At 35.7% G+C, this 14,443-nt stretch overlaps 1 protein-coding gene across 1 annotated transcript; it reads right to left on the bottom strand.

The window, feature by feature from the left end:
- Positions 1-3,549: 3,549 nt before the first annotated feature.
- Positions 3,550-4,725, bottom strand: LOC128861215 (uncharacterized). Its single transcript, XM_054099172.1, has 2 exons — positions 4,535-4,725; positions 3,550-4,446 (listed from the first exon to the last, which is right to left on the bottom strand). Exons 1-2 carry the CDS (start codon positions 4,546-4,548, stop codon positions 3,885-3,887), a joined length of 576 nt encoding a protein of 191 aa, XP_053955147.1. The 5' UTR covers positions 4,549-4,725; the 3' UTR covers positions 3,550-3,884.
- Between the last annotated feature and the right edge of the window lie 9,718 nt (positions 4,726-14,443).

Below are 14,443 nucleotides of genomic sequence, written 5' to 3'. Positions count from 1 at the left end.
CTCTGGTTGTACTTCAAGTCTTCACTATACACTGACAACAGAAATACTCTCAATAAGATCATGGCCAACGTTCAAAACGTTATTGCCGAAATAACACTGCAAATATTGGACTGAGCTATAAAAAATTGGATCGACCGCTTGAATTACTACCAACGAAGCCGAGGCGGTCATTTCCATGACGTTGATTGTATCTTCAAAATAAAGCCAGAGTCAATTTCATATGTTTGCTTTGTTTTTTTATTTCTTCTCCTATCGATCTTATCTGGTTGCCGTATATAATAAAGTTTTTAAAAATTATAACATCAAAAATTATCAAAACAACTTTGAACGCAATCTGCCAGATGGTGTTTGCGTAATAGCTTTGCATTTGCTTCTGATATACTTTTTTCATCACAAATTTGTACTACAGCGTTGAACACCATGCAATATTGCATGTAAATATTATATAAAATGCATAAACACACGAGTAAATACTATTCAAGGCTAAAATATTTGCGCAAAAATATATTTTACCTCGACCAGCATGCAATATTGTTCGAGATTTAAGCCGGGATTAACGGTGTGCGTTATCAGTAATGGAAGCACGTGTATCGCCACCGTTTCCACCGTCAGCCCATACGTTTTATCGGCAACCATTTTGTGATAAATATCTGCAAGCAATTGAAACGTAGTTGTTTGTTATTAAATACAAAATATTTCAAGCACGTATTCATTTTCATATTTTATTATTCACTTGTTAATGCATACACAAGAGTTAGCATAAATGTTTTAAAAGCGCCAACATTTCAATGGGATTAGAACAAAAATAGAAAATGGCAGTTACAACAACCAAAGCTCTCCTTGCTGTGTCAATTACTAGTATAGTCTCATATTTGGCAATTTTCTCTAAGATCGTCAAATAGATATTAGCTTAAATTAAATTAGTGTACGAGTTCAAGTATTTTTTTCAAGGAATTTTCGGAATGTAACTGCCAGCATAGCCTTCAAGTTCAAATTTAGGCTACCGGACCACAGTAGTGTTTTCCAACCGGAGGTAGCCGCAATTAAAGGAGCAGCGGAATAATGGCTTACTTCTGTAACTGCAGTAAGGGAAGTAAATATTTATTCCGACAGCCAAGCAGCAATTAGGGATCTTCGTTGGTGCGTTCGGAACTAGTGAATTCCCTCTCGACTGCATCAGAGTACTTTGATATTAGGTTCATTCGGGTTCACGGTCACAGTATCATAGATGGAAATTACAGGGCTGATGAGCTAGTTAGTCAGGGGACCATTCAGACGGTTTCACCACGAAATGAGAGTAAAGGGATAACCTGAGAACCTGTGATCTGTTCCTGGAAAGAGAGGCTTCCGTCAACTCAGCGAGTGCTAGGTTAGTGCCCGAACGGGCAAAAAGTCGACGGATCCTTCTGGCCACAAACAGATCGGAGGCTGAGGCTAACAAAGCAAGCCGCAGCTCTCGAGTTTTCTGGGCATCTTTACCGGCCATTGTCCAATAAGGTCCATGTGGTGGGGTTGCTTCAAGTTCTGGGGTGGAATCATCCCAGCACCTTCTCTTCAGGTACTCTGCTCTCGCTGGGGTAAGATGTAGAAATCTTGGCTTTCACTTTTTCGCAATACCAGCGGATTTGTTGGTTTGTTACGTCGTTTGAATGAAAACAAACGCTCCGGCTCTGAAAGTATTCGATGTGGTACCAGCTAGTGGTAGCAGAGGAGGACGAAGGAAACTTTTGCCGCAAAAGATCAATGGTTTCGTTACTTGTGTGGCACGTAGCGCCGTCTTGTTGAAAATAAACGTTGTCCAGATCAATACCATCCAATTCCGGCCACAAAAATCGTTAATCATCTCTCGATAACGCAATCCATTCACTAATCACACCTGTTATTGGAAAACCCTTTGCAATTATTTGGAGATAACTAACCAATAATAGCTTTAGCCGCAGTAACGGTAGGCCAGCTTCCACTGGATCTTCTTTAATTCTAGCTTAATAGTGTAACTCTTCATAGAGAATTAATGTGTTTAAGTTTCTTGACTTTTACATGAGACAATTTTGCAAACACAGTAGCAACACATTCTCACGTTTTAACACAAACAGTTTTTCTCTTTTTTGACAGCCAACACCTGTTTTCAAGTGTCTAGAGCATTGTCTTGTGTGAACAGAAGGTATGGAACGTCCTATAATAATATACATGTAGATATCCCGTAAAATCTTTAAAGTAACCATGATGATCCAATATTACATACTATGCACATACATATCTACATATGTTTATGTATTGCTTATACTGTTATTTTGTTAATTACTTACGAACTGTACGCATCACAATATCCGGATCCGGTATGCGAACATCACCAAGCAGCTGCAGGACTTCTTTCATAACCTTTTGCAGCAATATTGATATTGAAGGAAATGATTTGGCATATAAATAACAGAAAACTGATTGTGAGGTATGTGCATAACATTTTTCCCAGGTATGAATGCTGCAGACTACAAATATAGGGTTGTTCAATAGGTGCGCTTCAACTTTTTTGCAAACAAAAAAAAGAGTTTCCTTTTTGAAGAAACTCTTAAGAAAAGACGTATCGTAAAGATCCAACATTTTTTTATCACGATTGAACTATACGACGCTGACGTATTCCTTTCCCACTTTCGTATGACTCGTGATACACTGCATGTAAGTATTAAATTTGAGAAGTTATGGCTTTATTTATAATTTAATTTTAATAATGTGTTTAGAAACTGATAACTGCCTTGCACCCTTTCTGGTCAATGCTGGGTACAAGATATTCATTGAAACAGGCAATGTACCCGACTCTATGGAAGCTAAGTAACAGCCGAATTACATTTCGTCAGCTCTCTGACCGATTCAATGTGGGGAAGGGTACAGCTCATAAACTCTTTTACAAGACCATTAAAGCAATATGCTGCCTTAAAAAGGAAATTTGTTGGCCTACTGTCGCAGAGCAACAGAATGTGATGAAAAAGTTCCAGGAAAAACGACCCAATTCGTTTCCCTATGTTGTAGGATGTATGGATGGAATCCACTTTAAAATAAATACTCCAAAACAAGATGCAGTGAGCTATTACGACCGCAAGGGGCATTTTTCCATAATAATGCAGGTAAACAATGTATATGTACATATAATGTATATAAGGGACACGTGACTAAATTTTTTCAATCTTCTTAGGCTATTTGTGATAGCAGTCTTCGATTTCGAGACGTTTTTATTGGTTATCCTGGAAGTTGGCATGATGCTAACGTATGGAAGAATAGCCCAATTTACCAAAAGATCACGTCGGGAGAAGTTCAGCTCGCTAATGGGGCAATAATTTTAGCAGACTCAGCTTATCCCATAGCAAAATATTTAATGGTCCCATTTAGGGACAATGGGCATCTTTCTACCGAAGAAAGAAGATTCAACTACTACCTCAGTTCAACGCGTGTATTAATAGAACAGTCCTTCGGCGTTTTTCGAAAAAAATTTAAAATACTAAATCACATTGATGCATCAACTATAAAGAAAGCTTCTAAAATTATAATGACCTGCTCTATATTACACAATTTTATCATAACCCACGATGGCGATTCAAGTTCAGCGGATATTTTGAGCAGCATTAACTTAGATCAAAGCATAAATGCTGCTCATGTTCAAACCTTAGAAGCTGTCGAAAATATTACTGAAAGCAGTGAAGGAGTCATAAAAAGAAACGATTTAAAAATGTTATTTATGTCTTAAATTTGTAGTTTATTAAAAGAAATAAAAATCAACAAAAGAAAGGTACAATTTAATTCATATCACCACATATGTGTTTTTGTACTGCGTTTACAAAACATTGCAAAATTAGCTTCAAAAATTAATTTCATATCAAAATTTTTTTAAGCATTTACGTCCTCTTAGCTAAAATGTCGCGCAAAGAGTTTAGCACACGAATTTTCTCCTTTTCAATCTCAAGCTTTTCCCTCTCTAACCGTAGTACATCCTCATGTCGGTTTTGTTCCTTGCTAGCTTCTTCCTTAAAAAATGATATCGCCTCATTTGCCGTTTTCTTGGAACGTTTCCTTGCGCTGCCAACCTGCTCTTCCAAATCGCACTCGCTTTCATCACCCGATGGGCTTGCCAAGGAAGACTGCAAATTTTCCTCTGGCGGCTCAACTGAATGCCGACAACCGTACATGGCATCAAACTCGTCGAAGTACTCCCAGGTGGTTGCGTCCCGACCTGATTCTTTATTTCGCCTTTTTATGCGTTTATACGATGCTAATAAATTAAGAAATTTTCTCTGGAGTACTTCCTTACTATCAGGAACATCTGGATTTACTGCCTTCATGGAATCTAGGACTTTACCCCAGAGAACAGATCTTTTCTTTTTGCCGGCAACGAATTCGGCCTCCATGTCCAGCCGGCATCTAATTAATAGCTTGCTCATGGCAGTATTCAGTCTTTCGCTGCAAATAAAGTAAAAATATATTAAATTAATCGGTATTATAATTATTAAAGTGCATAAAACATTAAATACATAACAATTACGCTTACCTTTCTTTTTCCATTACTTAACACAAATGCAAGCTTGCAGACAAAAATTTTGTGTTGCCGGTTATTCAGGTTATTTGCGCGCGTGATGAGTAAATAGAACGTTTGACTTTTGCAAGTGTTGCCACAGATTCAAGAAGAACGTGATACTTTGCAAAATTTGCAACACTGCTGTTCTGATTGCCATCGCGAACGTACCCTATATATAATATTTATGTATGCTAGGACATAAGGTAGATATATGTACATACACACCTACATAAGCTTTAGAGCAGAATTGTTTTGCATTTCTTGTAAGAATGTGATGTGCTGTGACATGTGAATAAATACGTAAGTCAAGGTTATTTGGGTATACATGCATATGTACATATGAAAGGAAGATGTTGTTGTTGCCCTTGTGCATTATTGTTTTTCATACACAAATGTACATGCTCACATACATACATATGTATGTAATTTGCCGTCGAAAACATAAACTATAAATTGAAACACAACATAAAATATGTGTTGATTTATCTTCGCCTTTTCACTGTAAGTGTGAACAGACGTGTTTTTCAAATCGCTCAGCGAAATAATATCTATAACCAATAACTAGTGCGCACAATTGATCTGAGATAGTGGCTCTAAACATCAAAAGTACCAACTGACTCGTTAAGCTTTGCTTTGCTTTATGATTGTGTATTTAAACCTCAAAATCAAAAGAAAAATAAACATAAATATAAAAAAGCATTATTGCTTTATCTCAGCATATGAGTGTCCTTCAAGAGTGATAGAAAGAAGATTGCGCCCATCAGAGCGTACGTGACGTCACGCTTGCAGAGTTGTGCAGTATTGCCAACCATTTGCTCTTCGTAATAAATTTAGTGCTTTTTTATACCGAAAATGCGACAATTTTTAAGTTTGGTGTTTGTTTCTTTTTGTTTTTAATTTAAGGCTACCGAGACTTTAGGTTGAAAAAAAACTGTATTATTATACAAAAGAAGTTTAAAAAAGGCCACTCTGAGAAGATTTTAGTGCTAATGAAAATTTTTTTACTCTTATAAAATTTGATAATTTGAAAGTGCAAATTTAATTTTTGGCTCCATTTAAGGCTATGCAAAAATATTAAATGCCCCTCTCTCAACTCTTCTTAAGAGTGAAATTCTTTTAACACATTTTAAAAAGCCTTTGAATTTATTGAATGCGAATCGAAACCATAGAGGTGTAATCATTTCTTCCGGTCATCAATCCTTAGTGAGACATAGAGCATCAAGAGGTATATTCATAGTAAAAATAAGCAACAAAATACCAGAAAATACTAAAGAAACCATACTGACATTTTTACAAAAAGAGTACCTTATCTATTTAGTTACATAACTTCAAATATAGCAAAAAAGTCGTTCCCTTAACGAAAGAGTTTCGCTTAACAAAAAAAACTCATAAATTAAATTGTACATAAGATTAACACATTTATTTAAAAAAAACGCACATTCTACAGACAATTTGTCACGCTTACAAAGTTCTTACTTAACACAATAAAAATTTCGTGTTTTATTTTCTTTAAATGGGCATTTAGTGCGTTTTTATATCCAAAGCTAGGCAACTCTGCAGTAGCGAGAGTAGCGAAAAATAATAAAAATAACAAAAAAAAAAATGCTAAATCAAGTTACGAAAATGGTAATCTGGCCATACTGGAGCTAAAATCACGTAACTAGTTGTCAAATTCGCTGAGCGCAAAGTAACGGGACCACGATGGGCGCCATCTCATTATTCTTTGCATCATGAGTGTCCTTCACTTACCCCCGTGCGAGAGTAAAAGCTCCCACAGTGAATCCCCAAAAATACCAACAATACCAACACACAATAATTCTCTCTCAAACCAACCGCTTGTGGTCCGATCAAGCGGCCCTCGCGTCGGATAAAGGAACAAAAGCAATCCAAATAATAAAAAATAAAGTATGAATGCTCTTGCTCTGACTGGAGTTTCTCTCTCAACAGTTACAACAAACACCAGCACCACAACGACAGCAGCAACGTCAACAACAACAACAACAGAAGCATCAGCATTCAACTCGATTTTCATTGACATTAAACACACGCACTAATGCATCAGGCAGCAGCGCGCAAAAAGAAATGCAAATTATCAAATCAAATAAAAGACCAAAACAACATCCCACCAAACAGCAACAACTAGCATACTGGTTGATGCGATCACCAACTGAGAATAGATTCGACATACTTTCTCCAGAGAGCGATGTGGAAGAATCTACCAACAAAGAGCAACAAAGGCCGCTACCATCGAAGGTGGTCGGCCAAAAAAAAATACCAAAACCACCACCATTAGTCAATGCTTTGAATGATAGCATTCAAAATAACTACGAGCTTAAGGTACTTAACGGCATACAAAAAATTATTGCACAAGAAGTCCAGTCTGCGTTAAATGTGCAGGCCGGCACAAAACTGTGAACCGTTCCATTAATATAAATGACCAAAATATTAAATGTGCCCTATGTAAAGAGAAGCACACCGCAAACTAAAAAGGCTGCATGATTTACAAATCCCTAAGAGTGCAACGTTTCCCAGCTCTGCAAAAAAAAGAAATGCCTGCTACACAGACAAGTTCAAACCAGCAAAACGACACAAGTGAACACACCAGAAAAATTTCAGGGACTTATGCACAAGTAGTAACAAAATAGCAAATAAAACAAATACTACGCCTCAAAACGATGATATACAGGAATTGAAAACAATGATAAGCCAGCTATCCAACCAAATGTCGAACATGATGAACATCATAACACTTCTCGTCACCAAAATGGATGACCAAAGAAAATAACTTGACAATAGCCTTATGGAATGCAAACGGACTAAGCCAACATATACTGGAAACTCAAAACTACATCAGACAAAACAGCATTGACATACTAATGGTATTGGAAACACATTTTAGCGATAAATCCTTTGTAAGAATTCCAGGATATAACATTTTTTGTACCAATCATCCTGACAATAAAGCAAATAGAGGCCCAGCTGTTATATTAAGTCAAAATATAATATGTAGTGAAATGGAGCAATTCAAAATGGATCACCTACAAGCAATGACAATTCAAATTAATGACACTCATGGCTTATTGACTACTATATATCAGCTGCATACTGCCCACCAAAATTTAATAATAAAATAAACCATTATGTCGATTACCTAAATACACTTGGAAACAAATTTATAGAGGGGCGTGATTTCAACGCAAAGAACATGACATGGGGCTTAAGACTGACCAATACCAAAGGGAAAGCTCTACTTGAAGCCATCAGAGAAATGAACGATTTATACGTAGTTAAGACTGCACGGATGTGTATAAAAATGTACGTAGACAACCATTGAAGGGAGTCTAATTTAGAGCCGATATAAAAACCACGCCCGTTTTTAATTTTTTTACTATATTTAGTTTTAACTTTTGGATGAATAAATTTATTTATTTTTTGACAAGTTTGATTTCAACTTTATTTTTAAAGCGGTTGTACAAGGTGGTGCAAAATTACTCATAAATAAGTAAATTACTCATAAATAAATCTATTCTATTCTCATAAATAAATCTAATAGGTCTATTTATAAGTTCGTGCGGTTTTACAACAGATGGCGTAACTTGATTATTATTCCATCGATCCACATTTCCAAACATTCATTGGAGAGCTACTGTCGTAAGGCACAAACGTCAGTATAAGTTTTTTATTTGAAGCGTAAACAACAATATTTTTACCACACTTGAAAATGTCGAATTTCGTGCCAAATAATGTGTTTTTGCGGGGAATTCTTCTTCATTATTTTAATATGAAGAAAAAAGCAGCCGAAAGTCATCGTATCTTGGTGGAAGTTTATGGTGAGCATGCTCTATCTGAGCGAACGTGCCAGAAGTGGTTTGCACGCTTTAAAAGTGGTGAGTTTGGCTTGGAAGACGAAGAACGCGAGGGTGCGCCGCCAAAGTTCATGGATACCGAATTGGAGGAATTGCTCGATCAAGATCCGGCTCAAACGCAAGAAGAGGTTGCAAAAACTTTGGGAGTTGATCAATCAACCATTTCCAAACGTTTAAAAGCCATGGGAATGATCCGAAAGGTAGGCCATTGGGTGCCGTATGAATTGAAGCCAAGAGACGTTGAACGCCGTTTTATGGCATGCGAACAACTGCTTCAACGGCACAAAAGAAAGGGTTTTTTGCATCGAATTGTGACTGGCGATGAAAAGTGGGTCCATTACGACAATACAAAACGTCGGGCAACGTATGGATACCCTGGCCATGCTTCAACATCGACGTCGGCGCAGAATATTCATGGCCTGAAGGTTATGCTGTGTATCTGGTGGGACCAGCTGGGTGTTGTGTATTATGAGCTACTGAAACCGAATGAAACGATTACGGGGGATGTCTACCGACGACAATTGATGCGTTTGAGCCGAGCACTGCGAGAAAAACGGCCGCAATACGCCGATAGACACGACAAAGTTATTTTGCAACATGACAATGCTCGGCCACATGTTGCACAAGTGGTCAAAACATACTTAGAAACGCTCAAATGGGATGTCCTACCCCACCCGCCGTATAGTCCAGACCTTGCGCCATCCGATTACTATCTCTTCCGATCGATGCAACATGGCCTGGCTGACCAGCACTTCCGTAATTACGATGAAGTCAAAAAATGGATCGATTCGTGGATTGCGGCAAAACCGACCGAATTTTTCACAAAGGGAATCCGTGAATTGCCAGAAAGATGGGAAAAAGTAGTAGTAAGCGATGGACAATATTTTGAATATTAAATTTGTAACCATTTTACGTCAATAAAGTTTCAAATTTCGAAAAAAAACCGCACGAACTTATTCATAGTCCATTATCAATCTATTGCTCGTGCGTATGTTTACTGAAGCTTTTTAGTTCACAAGTGTCAAATATGATTCAAAAAGTATAAATTTTCCGATAGGATGAGTACACTATATATTATTAGATACATTCTTTTCTTAATAGCGTTCACATTGTCCGACAGTATTTTTGCGAATGAAATGATATGGATATATGATAGTAGACAAGGCACTGATTATTTTTATCATACAAATTTATAGCCGCGTACCTCTGAGCTTTTTATTGCATATGAATGTTAAGAGGGCTGTAATGGGACTTTATATCGCAAGAATATACAATTAAAATTTGAAGAAAATCGGGCCGACACGATAAAGTTTTCGGTACGGTACGGACTGACTACATCAAAATCAAAATAAAAGTATTTCGACAATTTTCAGCCTAAAAATCTTTTGATTATGTTATTTTTAAGGTACTCGGGCATCTTTTAAGCAAAACACTAGCAATCGATTTTCGAAATTTCTACAGTGGTATAATGCCTTAAGCGGTCCCGGTGGTCTAGAGCTCTTTAATTTAGCGTATTTTAAGGAATTTTTTTACAATAAAAAACTGAAAAACGGTATTTAAATTTTCACCCTTTTTATTTAACTTTTTTACGTACAAAAATAAATTTTTTTTTTTTTTTATTTTAATAATTTTAAAAATTACGCTGAAGTTGACCCTCCCGAAAAATTACACCTGAACGGTGTTGTCCATTTTGGCTCTTCTATTTATCTGAAACACAAAAATCAAAAAAATTATTAATCAGTATGACTGTAGCTATGTCCCGCTACTAGAATAAAAAACATGGACAAAATGGCGCGGTTTTGAATTTGACACTCTAAAAATCGTTTTTTTCCAGGTTTTTAATTAAAAAATACGAAATAATTGAAATAATAATATGATTCTAACACGCGCGATAGCCATTGATGTTGTGAACAACATATCACAGTTTCCGACGATTCGGTTGAGTAGTTTTTTTGTTTGTTTTTTTTTACAACACCAGAAGAAAAAGGTCGGTTCGAGATAAATGAGTTTAAAGTTTGGGATATAGGAGCGCGGACCGTTCTCTACCTAGTTAGTGAGCTGTAGAAGCTATAATATTGAGAATTTCCGCATGAAAATTTCGCAGTATATTCTTAAGATACTACAATATAATTTCGAAATATCGAAAAAAATCGATTTTTTGAAATTTCTAGACTACCGGGCCCCCTTAAGCAATATAAAAATAGCAAGTAAGTAATGGAAGGTCTTCGCGATTAATGCCTCATTTCTCCAATTTTTCAAATCAGTTTTTTTCTTTGTAAATACTCAAATAACTAAAATAATAACTGAAAAAATTATACAAGGGCCTTTCTAATTTTTAGCCGTCTAAAGTAGTTTGTACTATTGTATAATCTGGTAGATAACTTTTTGGCATTTATTTTTTGATTATGATTTCCACAATATGTCCGCAGCGGCTATGAGTTACATGGTCCATTAGATCAGTCCAATTATTGACTACTTTTTCCAATAAATCTGTCCGTATGGCACAATGGTGATTAATTTTTGGAAACAAAAATTCAGCCAGCATGGCTCGATAGCATTCGCCATTTACTCCACGGCAGTTCCTCCTTTCAAAATAAATAAAAATCGATGATGTCGCTGGTGTTCTATAAATTTCGCGAACACATTTATTTTTTTCAGAGTAAATTTCTCATGCAACTAAAAACACCCGATATATAGCTAGTCTTGGTTTTGAAGTTATTTACCATAATTATAGAATTTTTGGTATGAAGCGAAGAAAAATTAAAACAAAATATCACCCAAAAAGGTATTGAAGAATCTTAAGCTTTTTTAAGATTATAAGTTATTTTGGGGGAAATGCGCGAATACAACAATTGCCTGAAATATAAACTGCAAGCGCGTTCGTTGTAACTTTACAAGTGACAAGTTTATTTTCTACTTCATGTTTATATAGAATTTCTTAGCCTAAACTAAAGTCTAAATGCTTTGTGGATAAACCAGCTTCGATTGACGAATTAGAAGCCAACATTACTAAAGTTATTCACGAGATACCGACCGAAGTCCTCCAGCGAGTCATTCAAAATTGGTGTTTACAAATGGCCCAATTATGGAGCAGTTGCTGCCAACATTTGAAAGTGATTATCTTTAAAATATAAATCTCATGAGAGGTTCCACACAAAAATAATAAAGATTGCCCAATCAATTTGTATTTTCGTTAATTTATTTCAATTTAAAATCCGATACCTCTAAATTGATCACCCTTTATAATAAACTATTTTTTTATCAGTGTATTTCTTATTTGATATATCCTCCAGATCCCCATTTTGTTGGATACAATTAAATTTAATGTGCTTTGTTGCTACTAGGAAATCTTTATATGGTTTTAACCTCCCGATTAATAGAACACTCTCCGAGTCGAACAAGCTCTTCGTTGCATTGAGCCTTGATCTCTCGGTTACTAAATTTCGTTTTAGGTCTCAAGCAAAAGCATTATTATCTAAGAGTCTTGTTATTTAATTTTTATTTTCTCAAATTTAACTTAAATGAAATTGTAATACCACTTATTTAATTTTACTTATCTCTAGTCTGTAAGAAATCTTGTTCGTCTGTAAGAGTTATAATTTCATAGACAAATATGAAATAAATAAATAAATCTGGGCTACTTCCTTTCAACACAGAATTGTATTACAGATCTACGCATCAAATTTTTGCTACTAAGCACTAAGCCAATATTTAGTAGAACCATCACACCTGCCACAAAGCACAAAAACTGACAAGAATACAATCAGCAATTACGAGGTGCTTAAGTTTTTCCTGGCCATGCTTGTATTAAAGGAAACCACTATGTAGAACTTGCAGTGAAAAGTGTAGCTAGGACACCTTCGTTAATTTCCAATCTGATTATGCAAAAAAGGACCAAGAAAACGCAAACGAAGGGAAAACAGACAACGTTTACACTTCAACGTTGCAAAGAAGGGCTATGAAAATATACACTCCATTAAGGATTGGACACACTATCCTACCGCATGCACACGTACTGTCAGGTAAAAGCCCCTCCAAATGCCTCCTATGTGATGACACCGCTTCTATCTAACATATTCTCACATTCTGTCCGATCCTTCACACAATTACCCACAAACCTGACAGGATTGATTTAACAAAATTATTAAAAGAACCTTCAGAGAAAAATATTATGATTTTATACAGTTTCTTAAGAAACTTAAAATTTTTTGTAATATATCTAAGATACTTCCATTTGTACTAACACTTGGCACATACACTTTTTTACATAGCTATAATTACGAGGCGGCTGAAGGCCTCGTAGCTAGTGCTGCGTTTATGTATTTATACATATAACAATTTTTTTTGTTGCATAAATTATACATAAATAAATAAATAAATAATTAAATAAATAAAAATAATATATATAAATAAGTAATTAAATAAGTGAAATAAATCTAATATGTATATAAAATTTCCATGTCACAATGTTAGTTACCGTACTCCTCCGAAACGGCTTTACCGATTTTTACCAAATTTTATATACGTATTCAGTAGGTCTGAGAATCGGCTACTATCCATTTTCCATACCCCTATACTATAGACTGAAGCCGGTCTCCTGTTTCACTCACACAATAAGACTTCTCGCACTCCCTACACAGTTTTGGGCCATCATTATTGTTTATGTATCGAGTGTAGTAGTAACGTTTACAATTATCACATTGCTATCTCAGTGTAACTCTCATATTAACTATTAATTATTACTATTTTATTCATAATAATCAAATTATTAATTTTAATTGTATTTGGCACGATTAGTTCCGTTAATCAAGTTTTAGTTAAACAGGTGATTTACATAACCTTAAAAGTACTCAACACGTGTCACGAGCTCCAACCAGCAATGGTTTTTGTGTTGTAAGTATATTTTTTTATATAATTAATTGCATTTTTTACAACTATTGCTTCAAATTTTTTTCATAAAACTAATATTTTCGCTATAATCCTAGCCGTAATGTTAACTATAACGTTTTCTATCATTAAGTAATTTCATTAATCCTATTTATATGTGTTTTGTACAGTGAGCAATGCCAAGAAAACGCAAAGGGGCTGATTTGAGCCGTAATACAAGTAGGTCCAGAAGTATGAAAGATAAAAGATCCCAAAGAACCGAAGAACAAGTCCAGCAACAAAATGCTGATGCACGTGTGAGCATGCAACAATTGCGTCTAGAACAATCAGAAGATACACGAGCTGAGCGCAATGAAGTTATATGTGTACGTTTAGAACAACGACAATCACGCCGTTTTACGGTTAATAGACGCAGAATAAATGACCAACAACGCCAACAGGTATATCTGATTCATTTTTGCGTCTAGCATTCCAGTATGAGCCCGATATTGAATATTATGCTCATTCAAGAGTGGTAATTGATGCTATGGATAAGGAATGTCCGCATTGTCATGCTCTCAAATTCAAAAATGAGCCACCTGAGATGTGTTGCGTGTCAGGAAAAGTGCAACTACCTGAAACATTGAACGGTTTACTTATCGGCACGGATCCAGATTCTAACGTATTCCTGAAGTCAATTCTAACATTCAATTTATGCTTTCAAATGACATCGTTTGGAGCAACAAAAATAGTTCGAAATACTAATGCTAATGGTCAACAATACAATTCTACATTCAAAATCAGAGGCCAAGTTTATCATAAAATGGGCTCATTGCTGCCAATGCCAAACGAACCACATACATTTTCACAAATCTACTTCATGGGCGGCGAGGATTCCGGAAGCGCACTTGCCAATCACGTGATTGCACGTTGTGACTACAATCTTGACGTTGCTAGAATCATGGTTGGCGATGGTACAGGTACACGAGAAATTGTGATTCGAGGAAGAAATAATAATCTTCAGTTCATTGCTGATACAACTCGATCATTAACCATTTAACAAACAATTAAATTATTGAACGGAATTAATTTAAATTAATATTCATAAATATATTATTACAGGAGGTGAAACAAACAAGAACGTTAGGTC

The sequence above is a fragment of the Anastrepha ludens genome, chromosome 4 (assembly GCF_028408465.1).
Source record: "Anastrepha ludens isolate Willacy chromosome 4, idAnaLude1.1, whole genome shotgun sequence".
Lineage (NCBI taxonomy): Eukaryota > Metazoa > Arthropoda > Insecta > Diptera > Tephritidae > Anastrepha > Anastrepha ludens.
This window is presented reverse-complemented; position numbering and strand designations above follow the sequence as displayed.